Source organism: Anabrus simplex, chromosome 8, assembly GCF_040414725.1.
Source record: "Anabrus simplex isolate iqAnaSimp1 chromosome 8, ASM4041472v1, whole genome shotgun sequence".
Lineage (NCBI taxonomy): Eukaryota > Metazoa > Arthropoda > Insecta > Orthoptera > Tettigoniidae > Anabrus > Anabrus simplex.
The window spans coordinates 211110179-211127383 of record NC_090272.1 but is presented as its reverse complement, the minus strand read 5'-3'; the positions used below and the strand labels follow the sequence as shown (position 1 = coordinate 211127383).

Here is a 17205-nt window from a genome sequence, read left to right as displayed (position 1 = left end):
AGTAAAAATGTAATTAGTGGGATGTAAAGCAAATAACATTATTTTTACAAATTTTATCTGCCTTCCCCATAACTACCATTTCATCTAAGGTGAATAAAATTATTTATAGCCTAGACGGTAGTTACTTTTTCCCTGACTTTACATACCGATTTTCATTAAATTCTCTTAAGCCATTTTCTCGTGATGTGCATACATACATACATACATACATACATACATACATACATACATACATACATACATACATACATACATACATACATACATGCACAGACAGACAGACAGACAGACAGACAGACAGACAGACAGACAGACAGACAGACAGACAGACAGACAGACAGACAGACAGACAGACAGACAGACAGACAGACAGACAGACAGACAGACAGACAGACAGACAGACAGACATTATTGGGAAATTAAAAAGTGCATTTCCTTGTTACTTTGAATATGACAATTCAGAAATACCACTCTTTTTAAATTCTGAGCTATGTACAGACAAAACTTATTATATATTTCGTGAAAAGGAGACAATTTTTTGGGTTATTTCACGATACACATAAAATCTGTATATGTTACGGCAAAACAGTTGGTGTTTTTGAAATCAGCACATCATTTTCCATATGAACCACTCTTTTTCACCAAAACCAGGAAATCATTGCAGGCTAGTGTAATAATTCATTATTCCTTTATTACAGTCCTACCAGTGTAGGGGTAGTGTGCCTGCCTCTTACCCGGAGGCCCCGGGTTCGATTCCCAGTGAGGTCAGGGATTTTACCTGGATCTGAGAACTGGTTTGAGGTCCACTTAGCCTATGTCATTACAATTGAGAAGCTATCTGAAAGCCAAAAATAACTGCCAAGAGGGTTCTCTGTGCTGACCACACGACACCTCATAATCTGGAGGCCTCTGTGCTGAGCAGTGGTCACTTGGTAGGCCAAGGGCCTTTGGGGCTGATGCGCCATGGGTTTTTAAATTATAGGCCTAATCAAGATTACACAAGATTACCCTTTCACCCTATATGACCATACCATTACAGGGATTCCCTAGCATATTAAAAACAGATATTTCTGTCAAATCAAGAAATTCTTATTATGTCTTCCACTTCTGTTCACACAGGTCATATTGGAATACAATTTCAAGCTCATTATGTCCCATGGTTTCGCTGCAGTTTTGCAAAATAAGTAAATTTTGCTCTAAACTGGCCTTGTCGCTTTAATCCGCAAAAAGAGTCACTACCTTATTAGCCAGAATCATATTATTCATTAAAATCTCATATTCGCTTCAAATTATTTTTTGCTGCATTTATTGTTAATGCAAACAAGTTGTGTCTGATAGTTTAAGACATGACTAAGAATATTTATAGAGTTTATGTTATTTTGTTTCATATTTTGTTTCTAGTTTGTAATGGTAGTTTTAAGATAATATTATGAATATTGCTCTCAGATGTACAATGTTAATAAAGTGTGGTTAAGTGTAAGAGAGGACCATGAGTCCTAACTTCGCCACTACAAATAAAGGCAAATATAATAATAATATAATAATAATTTCAATTATTTTACAGTGCGATCAGCTTTGTTAATTACAACTTCATGTATGTTGTGTAGGGACAGTAAACTTATTCTATACCACATTTCCTTAAGTTCATTTCTTGCAAACTTCTCAAAATACTTTATTTTGGTTGTTTCTAAAACTATTTCTGTTTTTTTCATTGCAGGTTCTGTAATAACATCTTCAAATGGCAGAACTAGATCAAAAAGATTATCACAAATTAGATGCACCATTGAGTGAGATACTATCAAGCATGAAGCTAAAGGATGATGAAAGGAAAGAAGCAAACAAGTATCTAATAGAGGTGAACAACTTATCAGTATTGAGTCATTAAGATAAGAACATGAAAATGAACACATAAGCCGAGCGAATGGCTGTGTGTTATGTGTGACATTGTCATCGGCTTGCATTCGGGAGATAGTGGCTTCGAACCCCAATATCGGCAGCCCTGATGATGGTTTTCTGTGGTTTCCCATTTTCACACCAGGCAAATGCTGGGGCTGTACCTTAATTGAGGCCACAGTTGCTACCTTCCTGCTCCTAGCCCTTTCCTATCCCATCGCCTCGATATGACTTGTCTGTGTCAGTGCGACGTAAAAAATAAAACAAAGACCACATAAGAGGATAAACAAAGTGTCAGGTCAGCACGGAAGAGTGAGTAACAGGAAGAGGAGACATGAAAGGACACATCATCTTATACTGCTATCTTGAAAGAGATCTACTTTCCCCCGCATGAATCCCAGTTTTCGTTTTGCACTTTTCTTTCTTCCCGTTGCCCTCTGGGCTTGTTTCTGCTTTCCAACTTCACCAGGAAGGTGGGAATCATTGCTCATTGATTGTCCTTGTCTACTCTTTGCATTTCTCCCTCTTCCCACTCTGACCTTTTAATATCTGTTTTATGTCACACCGACACATAGAGGAAATTCTAAGAACAATTTATTCATAGTGTCGAACTTCTATGTTTTAAGACCATCTTTAAAACCACTTCATTCCAAATACATTGTTCTACACGTGATATGGCTGAAATGACCTTTAATTAGGTTGAAACTAGTCCCATTAAATGTTTATTTAATAAACACTATTTAATTTGTATTGAAAAGGTGGATTTAACTCATTTATTATTTTAATTTGGTTTTGTCAGTCTAGCAGTCTCTTTAGTGTCTGTTAGTTTTTTAGTGCATAGTCAAATACTAAATGATTTTAATTGTATATCACATTGTATTTCTTTTTAATTGTAATAAATGTGTAATATTGTTCCTTTGGTGAAAGTTTTATTGTATAGTATTTGAATTGAGGTGGGATAGGAATGTAGACAAGTTTGAATTGAGGGAGTTTGGATATGTACAAGGTTTAGCTAGGATAGCACGAGGAATGTAGTGGACTGTAGGTATAGGACACAAGGTAGGTAGCCGGTTCATATCACTGGATTCCTGTGGAATTATTAACATAGATATATTTACACACTTAAATACACACATGATACACAATACAAGAACACTTGCTACACATACTTACATTCACATAAAACTCCAAATATGCTAGTTGCATTGACTACTATGTCATCGTCCTTACTTCACTCAACCGACTGTCCGCTTCATCTCACAGACTCCCACAGAGTGTCGTGGCCAGAAGTAGCAGATAGTCTACCGCATCCTAGTGGTAATACAAAATAGCACTGTCCAAATCTGACCTCTGGCGAGGGCTTGCTAAATTAGAGTGGAAGCAAAGAGGCAAATTTTATTCTGGTGATCAAACAGGATTGAATCAAAATCTGAAAAAATCTATTATTACCTACCGCATTTAAATTGGTAAACTGCCAATCTTTACCTATCTGCTGAAGTTCACTGAGAGCATAAAAAGCTTACCATTTTGTGGTCTTTAGTTTAGCCATATCCAACAAATCCGGGAACTGTTTGTTATCTGTATTTTTTTCTGCCCTCGCACTTTTAATTCGCAGTCGCCGCTACTGGTGCATAATGTGATCTCTGGTGCACTATACATCAACAAAGTATCATTTTCTAACTAAAATATGATATTCTGGTACCGGTATCAGTTTTCATTGCTGTAATTATTTTTAAATAATAATATTTGGTGTAGGACTTTTGTGAGGAGCATGTCGCAGTGCTGAGAGAGGTGGCAACGTCAAGCATTGTTTAAAGTTGTGCTCTGTTGTTACACTCAGTGCTATAAACTGCTGCTAGGTGCAACCAAGTGGCAATTTCTCTGCGTCTGTTGCCTGTTAGGTCACCAGCCTAGAGGCTGGTTGGATTCTCAAATAGCACCACCAAAAGCTATGCAGTTATAGGGAAACTACAAAAACCAATGGCAGAGCCCAAATGAGGTGTACTAGGCAAGATAAGTAGTGAGGTAGTTTGCCATTGCTTTCTTCACTGGACCATAAGGTGCGACTGCAGCACGACTGACCCTATGAGCAACACCTTTCATAACACTCAGACACTAGTTGTACTCCACATGTCATTACTCAGCACCACCCACACCCCAGCAGCTTCCATGTTGTCACAGCCATGGATGAGACTGGGACTTCGGTGGAAGCTACACTTTGCTCTGGCCTGTGCCAAGAGATGGATACAAAAATACTGCGTCCATCAAGAAAGAATTCTTCTGCGTACAAATTGTAAAAACAAACAACTATTTCGACTGATTCTACAAAACCGCCCTGATTATTTCCGTGTAGAGTGACATTAGGCTATATATATACAGTATCAGTAGCAGCGATTGGGGGCGGCGAGGGGGGCAGTGGCCCCCACACTTTCTGGAGAAAATATTCTGTTTTTATTCCATTTTAGCCAGTTGAAACTAGGAATTATTTAAACAAAGCAATTTGTACAAGCCCTGTTGCCTTGTCAACTAATTCCTTCCTTCATATTATTAATAAAATTACCAGTGGAAATATGCACAAAATATCGTTCACCCGGCAAATCAATTTCTATAGTGCCACAGCAAGCAGTGGACTTGGCGTGTGCTGTGAGGAAGGGTAGCAGTCTTTTTTTTTTTTTTTTTTTTTGCCAAGGTTATGGATGATGAGGTATGGTTCACCTACTTGCATTGTGCATTCATTAGTCTGGCAGTCTCTTTAGCGTCTGTTAGTTTCTTAGTGTGTAGTCAAATACTAAATGATGTTAACTGTATAATCACACCGTACTTCTAATTGTAATAAATGTGTAATATTTTACCTTTGGTGAAAGTTTTTGTATAGTGAAAATCCACAGCCTGTTTCTAGTCATCAACCGGGTCAGGAATGGAATGAATGAAGCTCCCATCTAGCGGCGAGGATAGAAATTTTGCCGGCTGCCGAAGCCTGTCGCACTCCTCTGGGGCAATGATTAATGAATGACAGATGAAATGAAATGATACTGGAGTGTGTTGCTGGAATGAATTATGACGGGGAAAACCAGAGTACCTGGAGAAAAACCTGTCCCGCCTCCGCTTTGTCCAGCACAAACCTCACGCAGAGTGACCGGGATTTGAACCACAGAAACCAGCGGTGAGAGGCCAGTGCGCTGCCACCTGAGCCACAGAGGCTCTATTTGTATGGTATCGAATCAAAATCTCAAAGAGCTACTATTACCACATTTAAATTTGTAAACTGTCAACTTTTACCCCTCTGTCAAAATTCGCTCAGAGAGCATTAAAAAACTTAAATTTGTAGCTTTTTTCTTTCTTTTCAGTTTTGATGTATATAAACACCCTCCCCCCCATCCGCTACATCCCACAAACCCGGGTACTGTTTGTTGTTTGTATATTTTTGCTCCTGCACTTTTAATTTCCAATCGCTGCTACTGGGGTTCGAACCCACTATCTCCCGAATGCAAGCTGCTAGCTACGTGACCAAACCGCACAGCCACTTGCTCGGTCCTCTCGGACATGTCATTGTGCTTGTCCTACTCCTATCTTTCTGTTTGTCTACTCCAAAATATCTACTTTTTAAAATGTCCACCTGCCAAATTGTTTAAAAGATTTTCTTCTTTGTCTGCTTCCAATGCCTCATCTATCATTGGATGTTGGCGATCAATTTGGATATCTTAATTTTGTTGGTGGCTGCACAATATAACAAATTGGTTGTTTGTCCGAACCATTGTTGCCTCTTCTCCAGCCAAGACATGCCGGGTCTCCTAAGACTTCTCTTTCCCTCGATCTCCCCTTGTAGAATAATTTGGAGGAGGGTGTAATTTTTCAAATGCTTCACAAAATCACCAAAGTAGGAGAGTTTTTGTTTTTTGTTTGTTAAGAATACTTTCCAGTGTCAACTCAGTCAAATTTAACTTGAAAGCTTTTCAGTCTGTCAAACACACAAGTTAAATATATATAATCTACTCTAACATACCTTTAAAAGAAGCAACACATCCTTGTTTAATAAAGTGTTGCTTTTTTTACTGGCAAGTTACTGCAAGTTATAAACTTCATACTGGGGTCCGTACTGAACTACAGGTAGACCTCATTATACGCGACAGATATGTTCCGAGGAATTGCCGTGGATACCGAATTCACATAAATTGAGAGTCATTTTACATGTAAAATATATGGTTAGGTTTCCGTTGACATATTAAAACAGCAGATATTTTTAGTATTTTTTACAAAAAATAACCATTATCATGTTTATGAAACGCATTTTAATGCAAACTTTATACACTTAAAAGTTTAACACTGAAAAACACAATAATAAACTAAACTCTTCATACAAGTTCTTGACCATAGCTTGAATAGGAGCTCCAGAGAGAGGCATGTGTTGTTGGTTGTGATGCTCAGTCCAATCCATTCTTTTCATCACTTCCGAACGAGATTTGGTCACTCTAGTCACACTTAAGTTAGTAGATGATTGAGCAGTTTTTCTAATTAATTCCGCATTGTCACGAATAGTTCTCACAGTGAACTCACTAAGTCCCAACGCATGCTAAATATCAACAATACGCTCACCTTCTAATTTTGTTTCTCACGAATGCGACTTTGGTACACGCTTCTTTTCTCCGACGGACACACTTTTTTTTCTTTTACCCGGCATTTTAAATACGAAACCTGTCAAGTGCAACTTTACAGCTCTACTGACCGGAACTGACGATTCACGTCTTGACAAATACGACAGAAGATGCGCGTAGAGATGCACTTGCTCCGTTTAACCTTGGCGCCCGACGTAGTGTACGTTGCAGAGTTTGGCACGCATGTCTGTACCCGCCTTAAGGAATTACAGCTTCCCCAGACTGTTAACAGATGGCAGCACTAGATTTAAAACCAAAATCGCATATATGCGAAATTGCGGATAACGAATCTGCATATAACGGGGTTTACCTGTACGTATAAGCTCATGGAAGAATTGCAGAAGTCAACTTTTTCAATACACTTTGTGATTTATTAAAAATCAGAATGAAAGTTTCATTCTAAAATATCGGGACATGTTTCGCCTATGATGTAGGCATGTTCAGCTGTGCTCTCCTTAACATTAAAGTTAAAATTAAAGAGGTAGATATAAATTAAGGCTAAACTTAAAATGCTACATAAAATGGCTTATAATATTTAAATATATATATATAAACTATCACAAAATCACAATTATTGAGATAAAATAAGCACTTGAGTGAGATTAACATGTGTTGAGTCATTAAAACATTGTAGAGGGTAAAATAACGTTGGTGGTGTATGACAGTTAATATTTGTGAGCACTCTGGTACATTTGTATTTATATTCTTAAAACTTGTTTCTTCCTGGAATAAAAGTGCTACTGCTGACTATACCAAAATCTGTACACATGTTCAAGAAAAGAATAAACAGCAACAGAGAAAAGAAATGAAATGTTAGAGGGCATTTGACCTGTGCAGGTTATTGTAAATAAAGAATTTTTGTGAATAAATTAATTCCATCCCCTGATCTATGGAGATTGGACAGCTGAAGTAGGGGACTGCCTGTAGGAGTGAAGTATAGTGTGGACTTTGAGGGCCCTGGGACTGCTACGGTAGCTGTGAAGGGCCTTCAGGAACTCTGAAAGTGGTGGCAAAAGGGGTTCTAGTTAAGACTCAGCAGGTCAATATGCTTGTGAGGTTCTAAAATGGGAAAGTAAATAAACAAATAAATAAATTCAATGTAAATGTTAATCTTATAGCAGATAATAATAATAATCGTATGGCCTCACCTACCGTGTGCAGACATTTCAATTTGACGCCATCTGGCTGTCTGCTCGCCAATTTCGACGTTCCGTTTTACTCTAGGCCCACTAGATGGCAGACCGAGTAAACCGAAACTCTCTTGGGCGTCTATGGCTGAGATTAAATTAATTTTGTCGGGTAAACACCAAATGTGTCACCAGAGATCTTTTATATGCCGACATCGTACAACATGGAGTGTCAAATGGACTTTTTTCCGTCCTTCAAAAATCCGAATACCTCTACTGGGTTTGAACCCACTATCTTGGGATCCAGAGGCCGACACTGTACCACTGATCCACAGGGGCAGCTTTATAGCAGATGCATTCTACATATTGTATACGAGTCAATTATTTTTGTAAGTACAGAAGGTATTATGAGTAGAATTTTGCAAATAATATAAATTTAATAAGGATGAGCTGTGTGTTTAGTAGAAAAATTGCTTGCTTGTTGTTTTAAGGGGCCTAACATTGAAGGTCATCGGCCCGGTAGAAAAATTGTTAGTGTAAATTGTATAATACTGTATTTTAGGGAAATGTCTTCTTCTCTTGTTAATTTAAAATTTAGTGCTAGATAATAATGTATTTTTGTGTACCATTTGCCACCGAGGTAGAAACCTCATTTGCAAATAAATTGTTTTGATTTGATTTGAAGGCTGTGCATCTAGTCTTATAGTGTATTATAGTACATTATTTATATTGAACTTGTATGTTTGGAGGACTGAAAAGCTTTTAATTTGCATTCAAAGTAGGAGTGCTTCTTGATCTTAAGAGCTCTACACAGTTCTCTTTTCTCTACATCTCCTGGTCAGTATCTCCTCATTACTGTGGTACATCCACATTTCAAATGCTTCTAATCTTCTCAGGCTGGCTTTTGCTGTAGTTCTAAAAGATCTATTAATATTTACATGCTACAAGTTTTTGCTCTGCACCAAAAAGTGTATACTATTGTTTTGTCTAGTTACTAAAGGTCCACTACCTTTTTTTTGTACCTAATGGCTGAAATGGCTTGGCTTTTAATAAGAAGAATCCTCATTGAGGTAATCACATTAATGAGGTCGTAATTAAGGGTTACACTTCATATGGTCATGAGTGTGTTTGGGGGTTGTAGACGGGATGTGAGGGAGAGAGCATATAAGTCTCTGGTAAGACCCCAGTTGGAGTATGGTTCTAGTATATGGGACCCACAGCAGGATTACTTGATATGAGAACTGGAGAAGATCCAAAGGAAAGTACCATGATTTGTTCTGGGTGATTTTCAATAAAAAAGTTGTGTTACAAAGGTCTTGCAAACATTTGGCTGGGGAGGCTTGGGAGTAAGGAGACGAGCTGCTTGACTAAGTAGAATTCTGCTACTGAGCGACAGCCCTAAATGTAGGTAAATGGTGAGTGATTGAAAAAAATTGTTCAGACTATTTATTTATTTATTTATTTGTTTATTTGCATCAAAAGCATCACATTGTACAATATATATGAAATACATAATAATAGGGACATCAACTGGATTGGCCATTGGTTGTGGTATCATACACAACCATTAACCCGGCTCAAGGGACATGGGGTCATCTTCCCTATTCTACCCTATCCTTTACTTGAGTAATTCTTGTCTGGCGCATCCACGTTGCAGGAGTGGGTATGCTCCACATAAGTAAGCCGGTGTGAAGGAGAGCTAAGTTCAGGCAGGGACCCGGTCTCATGGGGTATAACGTGGAACCTATGCCCAGGGTTACGGATGAAGACCTTAACAGCATCTTAGGCAGAGAAGGAGACCTTCAGAATGGCAAAGATGGTGGATGAGGCAACATATCCTCTCTGGGGAAATTAGAAGAGGAAACCACTGCCTTTTGGAGAAGAGGGTAAACCCCGAAAGAAAATCCTCAGATGCGTGAGGCTTAGCAGGACAGCAGATGAGTAAATATGTACTTGCTTTCAACTAAAATACAAGCCGAGGATGGAAGTTTAAAAATGGAAATTAAATTGACAAGTCTCTGACTACAGTTGCCCAGTATGATGGTAATCCTAATGTTCGTTTAAGTGTTAGATCAGAGGACAAAACCCGATTTGGAACAATTAATATTTTAACAATGAATGGAAAGAAAAATGAATTGATCGACATAATGGAGAGACGAAAACTCGACATCCTGGGATTAAGTTAAGTAAAATGGAAAGGGAAAGGAATGAAGAAATTAAGAAAGGGGTACACCTTGTACTGGATGGGTAACAGCAAAGAGAAAAGAAATGGAATGGGATTTGTAGTGTAGTGAATCAGAATGTTGAACCAATAGCTGAAGTTGAGTATGTAAATTAAAGAATTATAATAATGCACATACATGTAAACAAGGAACTACTGAAGATAGTACAGGTGTATGCTCCACAGACAGGATGTAGCATGAAAGAAAAAGAAGAGTTCCTCAATGAACTGGAAATACATATTGTTGGGGATGGGATCATGATAATGGGAGATCTGAATGCTCATGTGGGAACTGATAGAATGGGATATGAGAATGTTCTAGGCCCACATGGGTATGGCAGTAGAAATGAAGATGGAGAGAAACTGTTGGACTTTTGTATCAGAAATAACCTGATAATGAAGAACACATAGTTTATGAAAAGAAATAGCCAGAAGATCAGCCGATATACGAGGGCTATTTTTTTTTTCAAGGTCCGATTGGTCACGAAATGAAACAGCAGTACAAATTTGACACTTTTCTATTAGTAACACTTACTGATACATCACAGCTATTTTTCAACATAGTCGCCTCGCAGATTGAGACATTTGTCGTAGCATGGTACCAACTTGTCAATGCCCTCTTGATAGAACGTCGCCGCCTGCGCCTGTAACCATCTTTGTACGCCGGTCTGCAGTGCCTCGTTGGTGTCAAAACGCTGCCCTCCTAGCCAGCGTTTCATGTGAGCAAAGAGGTGAAAATCTGATGGAGCCAGGTCCGGACTGTATGCTGGGTGATCGAAAACGTCCCACTGGAAACGCTGCAGAAGGTTTGTGGTGGCAGCTGCAGTGTGCGACCGAGCATTGTAATGGAGGAGGACAATGCCTGATGACAACATCCCTCTCCGCTTATTCTGAATTGCCCGTCGTAGACGTTGAATAGTCGCACAGTATGCGGCTACAGTGATGGTGGAACCACGTTCCATGAATTCCACCAACAGAACTCCTTTCCGGTCCCAGAACACAGTAGCCATACACTTTCTGTTGGAGAATGTTTGCTTGAATTTCTTTGGCTTACTCGGGGAGTGCGAATGCATCCACTTTTTGGATTCCTCTTTTGTTTCTTCCATTTCAAAATGAACCCATGTCTTGTCCCCTGTGACAATTTTGTTCAAAAAATCCGGTCCTTCATCGTGGTAGCACTGGAGAAACGCTAAAGCGGCGCCCATTCGCTGTGTTTTGTGACGGTCAGACAGCATCTTCGGAACCCATCTCGCACAAAGTTTGCGGTACTGAAGTGTCTCACTCACAATTGTGTAGAGAGCTGACCTGAAAATTTCAGGAAACGAAGCACTCAACACAGAAATTGTGAACCGACGATTTTCTCGAATTGCCTGATCCACACGCTGAACAAGATCATCGGTTGACACACGCTTCCTTCCCTGGCCGCCTGCATCATGGACGTCTGTACGCCCTGCTGTAAAGTTCCTGCACCATTGTCGCACTTTGCTGTCGCTCATGCACGTTTCACCATACACACGACTTATTCGGCGATGAATTACGGCTGCATTGCACCCCTCAGCCTGAAGAAATCGAATTACACCGCGCACTTCACACTTGGCGGGCGAAGCGATCGTTGTAGCCATGTTTACGGGCGTGCTGCACGTTCACTACTGACGGGACTGAGGTGAGGCGCATAACGGTCATTTCAGAGACGTTGCGCAACACATCTGCGCAGCGGTTCATCATATATTTGCGGGCGTTTGACTGTTGCGACCGATCGGACCTTGAAAAAAAAATAGCCCTCGTAGTTGGGATGGACAGTATGATACACTCATTGATTTTATAATAACAGACCGAGAATGGGGAAGATACGTCAGGAATAGAAAGATAACTGAATAAACCTCCATCAGTACTGTATTCAATTTCTATACCTTTTCGTAGTTTCCCATCAACAAGATGAAGTATAGTCCCAGCAAATATTGAGAACAGAGTGGGAGCTATCACACAACCTTGCTTCACACCTGCTGTGATTTCAAAATTTTCTCTAGGGTTATTGTTGACAAGAACCATGCCCTTCATATTTCATGAAGCAATCTAAGAATATTTATGTACTTCTGAGAACAGCCTATCCTTGTTAGCACAACAGATATGGTTTTCTGTGCTAAACAAATTGAGGGGAAATGCAAAGAACATCTCCCTCTGTACATGTCATTCATAGATCTTGCCAAAGCCTTTGATTTGGTTAAAAGAGATGTCCTGTGGAAGATCCTAGCAAGGATACTACAATCTCCAGTGAAAGTATGGAAGGTGATCATAGATTAATAATTGTGGAATTAAAACAAGTAAAAATCCAAAAAAATGTATTGAAGAAGAAACCAAAGATCAGGATTTGGGAATTGGAGGAGGAAGATAAAAGAATGGCATTCCAAGAGTGTATAAAAAGGAAGTTGCCTAACACAGAAATATGAAGTGAAGAAGAAGAGTGGGACAATAAATACACGTGAAGAATAGGACAAACGGCTGGGAAATTTAAGTTACTTCGAGATACTGAAAATTCGAGAAATTGAGGTTCGACTGTATGTATTCCCAGCTAAAGGATGGTCGTAAAAAAACTTGGAAGACCACAAAAGTGTTACAAAGATGCTCTAAAAACCAAGATGAAAAAGTGTCAAATCAAAACTAACAACTGGGAAGCTACTGTGTAAAACAAAAGCTAAAGGTTTCCACCTATTCAATACTGTTTGTTGTAACCTTAAAAAAGTTACATATATTTATGTAAACTAGTTTCGGTCTTACCAGAGACCATCATCAGTCAAAATCAAAGGGACTTATCTTACATTGAATTTCATGCGTGCTTCATTTTATCTATATTCATGTCTTGCCTTAACTTTGATTTTGACTGATGATGGTCTCTGGTAAGACCAAAACTAGTTTCAACATATATATGTAACTTTTTTAAGGTTACAACAAACAGTATTGAATAGGTGGAAACCTTTAGTTTTTTTAACACTCTATTGCTCTTCAATATATATTAATATGAAATTTATTAGCTATGATGGGAAGCTATTGCACGTAGCCACACATTCTGGCATCGTAATGTCTGGGAAGGAACTCAGCGCTTTGAGCAAGAAAGGCGGAGAACAGAAACTGGCAAGCACAATACAAGAAAACAACGGGAGCTCTTGAAGAAAAACCAAACTACACAGCCAGTGCCTAACAGAACAACTGTGTGTCAAAAATGCACAAAAATCTGCGGTTCTAGGATTGGCCTCTACAGTCACTTAAGATCTCATGAAAACTAAGTTTTACAGGAAGACCATTATAATCGTCAACGAGGGATAGCCCATCATCCCTCGCTGTAGGTTTCTGGCATCCAGTAATAAGTCTACATGGCTCATTAAGAGCGATATCTACTTGTTTAGCGTAGGCTCCGTGGCTCAGGCGGTAGCGCGTCAGCCTCTCACCGCTGGGTTTCGTGGTTCAAATCCCGGTCACTCCATGTGAGATTTGTGCTGGACAAAGTGGAGGCAGGACAAGTTTTTCTCCGGGTACTGATGTTTTCCCTGTCATCTTTCGTTCCAGCAACACTCTCCAGTATCATTTCATCTGTCAGTCATTAATCATTGCCCTAGAAGAGTGCAACAGGCTTCGGCAGCCAGCACAATTCCTATCCTCACCGCAAAATGGGCGCTTCTTCATTCATTCCATTCCTGACCCGGTCAATAACTGGAAAACAGGTTGTAGGTTTTTCATCTACTTGTTTAGCATGAGTAGAATTAAACCACACCGGGCTGGTATATTCACCTATGCATGACACAGAGATAAAGCTGTAGTTTTAACTGTTTTTTGCTGCTGCACCCCAGGATGTTCCAGTAATTTTGCATAATATCTTATTTCTTGCAGATAATTTTTGTTTCCCATTCAGACAGTGCTGCTTAAAAGTCAATGTATGATCAGTAGTGACCCCGAAATATTTAGGTTGAAAACAGTGTTCCAGTTGTACTTGTCTAGAATCCACTTGAAGCTTCCTGTGAGCCTGGCTATTTCTTAGATGGAATGCACACACTTGAGTTTAACTGGGATTTGGTTTTAACTGTTTCTTACGATAGTGACTATGTAACTCTTCCAGAGCAGCATTCAGATTTAATTCCACTTGTTCAAAGGTCTCACTCTGAGAAGAGAGAGGTAGATCATCAGCTTAAATAAAACCCTGTGTGTTTTTTGGCATAGGTTGATCATTAGTATAAATGTTGAAAAGCAAAGGAGCCAAAACACTGCATTGTGGTAATCCATTCTTTTGGATCCTCCACTGACTGTGCTGACCTTGGTATTCTACAAAAACATCCTATTTTGAATATTTTGACCCATTTGTACCAGATGGTAATCTTTAGGCATATCATACATTTTAAACAGGAGCATTTGGTGATTGATTGTATAGTAAGCTGCTGTTAGATCAATAAAATATACCCCAGTGACCTTTCTGGTTTCAAAACCATCTTCAGTATGTTGAGTTATGTTAAATATCTGTGCTGTACAATCAGGTTGTTGTAGGATTAGAAAGGGGTTTGACTGCTTCTAATACTCTATTATGGATCAGTCTTTCAAGTATCTTGTAAAGGTCACAAAGAAGAGAAATTGGCCTATAACTCTTTGGATCATCTACTTGCTTTCCCAGTTTCAAAATGGCAACAACAAGGGACTTCCTCCATAACTTTTGGATCTGGCATCTGCTGAGGCATTCATTGAAGAAATTTAGAAGCCAATCTTTCGTTTTTGGGACAAAATATTTTATTTGTTTGACTCTAAGCCAGAAGCTTTACTAACTTTAGTGCTTTTTTTATTGCTCTTTCTTGTTCTTCTTGAGTAAATGGTTGAGAAAGACCTCTTGATTCCTCTTGTGTGGTTCTGCATGTTTTGATTGAAAACTTATGAATACGGCAATCAAGCATTCTTTGATTGTTCAGGTGATAATGTATAATTGTATGGGTACATAATCAGATACTCTTAAAATGCTTTAGGCAAATATGGTATTTCCTCATTCTGGCACCTGTTAACTGCATGTAGGAGCATTTGTCTTTGTGGTAACATTACAATAAGTTCTTGGCAACAAACCTCTTTCAGTTCCGCAACAGCTACATTTGCAGATGCTGCGTTAGGATTCCTTCTTGTCCTTTCCATGATTCTGCTCACTACCTCTCTTACTTGGATATGCACAGGGTTTGCAACATGTATATAATTGGCAGGCGCTTTATAAATAGTAATTCCGTGTTCCAAATCCGCACTTGTAACGCATGTTGAATTATAGCCGAGTCTAAAAGGACATCACCAGTAGATATTTTTGTCGCTGCTACTAGTCTTTCTTTTTGTGATAGGTAAACTTATGATATACTAAAATATTTTTCCCTTTATTCGATTGGATTGGATACAAACAACAAAAGTAGATGTAGTGGTTGGAGGATGTTGTAGTAGTAGAGGTAGTCTATGGACTGTGGAAAGTTGTATAAAGGATAGACATAAAGTGAAAATTACATGCCAGTCAGTTTGACATGCATTGCATGTAAGCTTTGGGAAAGCATTCTTTCTGATTACATTAGACCTGTTTGCAAAATGAATAACTGGTTCGATAGAACTTGTAGCTCGACTTGTAGGATTCCAGCAAGATATAGCAGATAGATTCAGGAGGTCAAATGGACTGTATCGCGATTGACCTGTCTAAAGCATTTGATAGAGTGGATCATGGGAGACTACTGGCAAAAATGAGTGCAATTGGACTTGACAAAAGAGTGACTGAATGGGTGGCTCTGTTTCTAGAAAACAGAACTCAGAGAATTAGAGTAGGTGAAGCTTTATCTGTCCCTGTAATAATTAAGAGGGGAATTCCTCAAGGCAGTATTATTGGACCTTTATGTTTTCTTATATATATAAATGATATGAGTAAAGAAATGGAATCAGAGGTAAGACTTTTTGCAGATGATGTTATTTTATATAGAGTAATAAATTACAAGATTGTGAGCAACTGCAAAATGACCACAGTAATGTTGTGAGATGAACAGTCCTCTCAGTTGTAATTACTGCATTGATGCGATGAAAGTTCCTTATGGGAATCATTGTAAGTATCTAGGTGTTAATATAAGGAAAGGTCTTCATTGGGGTAATCAAAAAATGGGATTGTAAATAAAGGGTACAGATCTCTGCACATGGTTATGAGGGTGTTTAGGGGTTGTAGTAAGGATAAGATTTGCTGATGACATAGTTGTCATAGAGGAGAATGAAGAGAAACTACAAAGTGCATTAATAAGAATGAATAAGATATTGAGAGATAAGTATAACATGAAAATTAATACAAAAAAGACAAAAATTATGGTATGCAACTGCCAGCATATTGCAGTCGACATCAGAATTAATGATATACAACTAAGGCAAGTAAATGCCTTTACCTACTTAGGAAATAAAATCACTCCAGATGGCAAAAGTTCAGTCGACATAAAGAGCAGAATCTCCCAAGCAAAGATTGCTTTTTACAAGAAAAGGATACTACTTACATCAAGGAATTTAAATGTGGAGACCAAGAAGAGATTTATTAAGTGCTTTGTCTGGAGTGTGGTCTTGTATGGTTCAGAAACGTGGACTATTAGTGCATGTGATAAGAAACGTCTGGAAGCATTTGAGATGTGGTGCTGGAGGAGGATGGAAAAGATCTCATGGACAGCAAAACTCACCAATGAAGAAGTTCTTCAACGAATAGGTGAAAAAAGATCCTTTTTAGCAACAATAAGAAAGAGAAGAGACCAATTAATTGGCCATCTCTATAGGCACAATGGTTTCATAGTTAATGTCATGGAAGGAATGATTCGGGTAAAAGAGGAAGAGGAAGACCTAAACTGCAATATTTAAGACAGATCAGAGATGACGTAGGAACAGGCTCATATGTGGATATGAAGAGATTAGCAGATTACAGAGAAGAGTGGAGAAGACGAATTGCTGCCAACAAATCTTAGGATTGAGAATTGAGAAGAAGAAGTAAGGATGTAAAGGAGAGGGCATATAAGTCTCTGGTAAGACCACAACTAGAGTATAGTTCCAGTGTATGGGACCTCCACCAGGATTACTTGATTCAAGAACTCAAAATTAAAAAAAAAAAAAAAAAAAAAAAAAAAAGCAACTCAATTTGTTCTGGGTGATTTCCAACAAACAAGTAGTGTTACAAAAATGTTGCAAAGTCTGGGCTGGGAAGACTTGGGAGTAGGAGACGAGCTGCTCGACTACGTGGTGTTTCACAATTAATTCACACATCACAATCTAAATGTAGAATGTGGAATATATAAACAGTACC

General features: G+C 38.7%; 1 protein-coding gene across 4 annotated transcripts in view; it reads left to right on the top strand.

Moving 5' to 3' along the window:
• LOC136878707 (cyclic GMP-AMP synthase-like receptor) overlaps positions 1–17205 on the top strand; it is a 119163-nt gene that overhangs the window by 24704 nt on the left and 77254 nt on the right. For all 4 annotated transcript variants that reach the window (XM_068228910.1, XM_068228911.1, XM_068228912.1 and 1 more), the window contains one exon: positions 1718–1855. In XM_068228910.1, the coding sequence (XP_068085011.1) occupies positions 1739–1855 (117 nt within the window). In that variant the 5' untranslated portion in view covers positions 1718–1738. The remainder of the gene's footprint in view (positions 1–1717; positions 1856–17205) is intronic.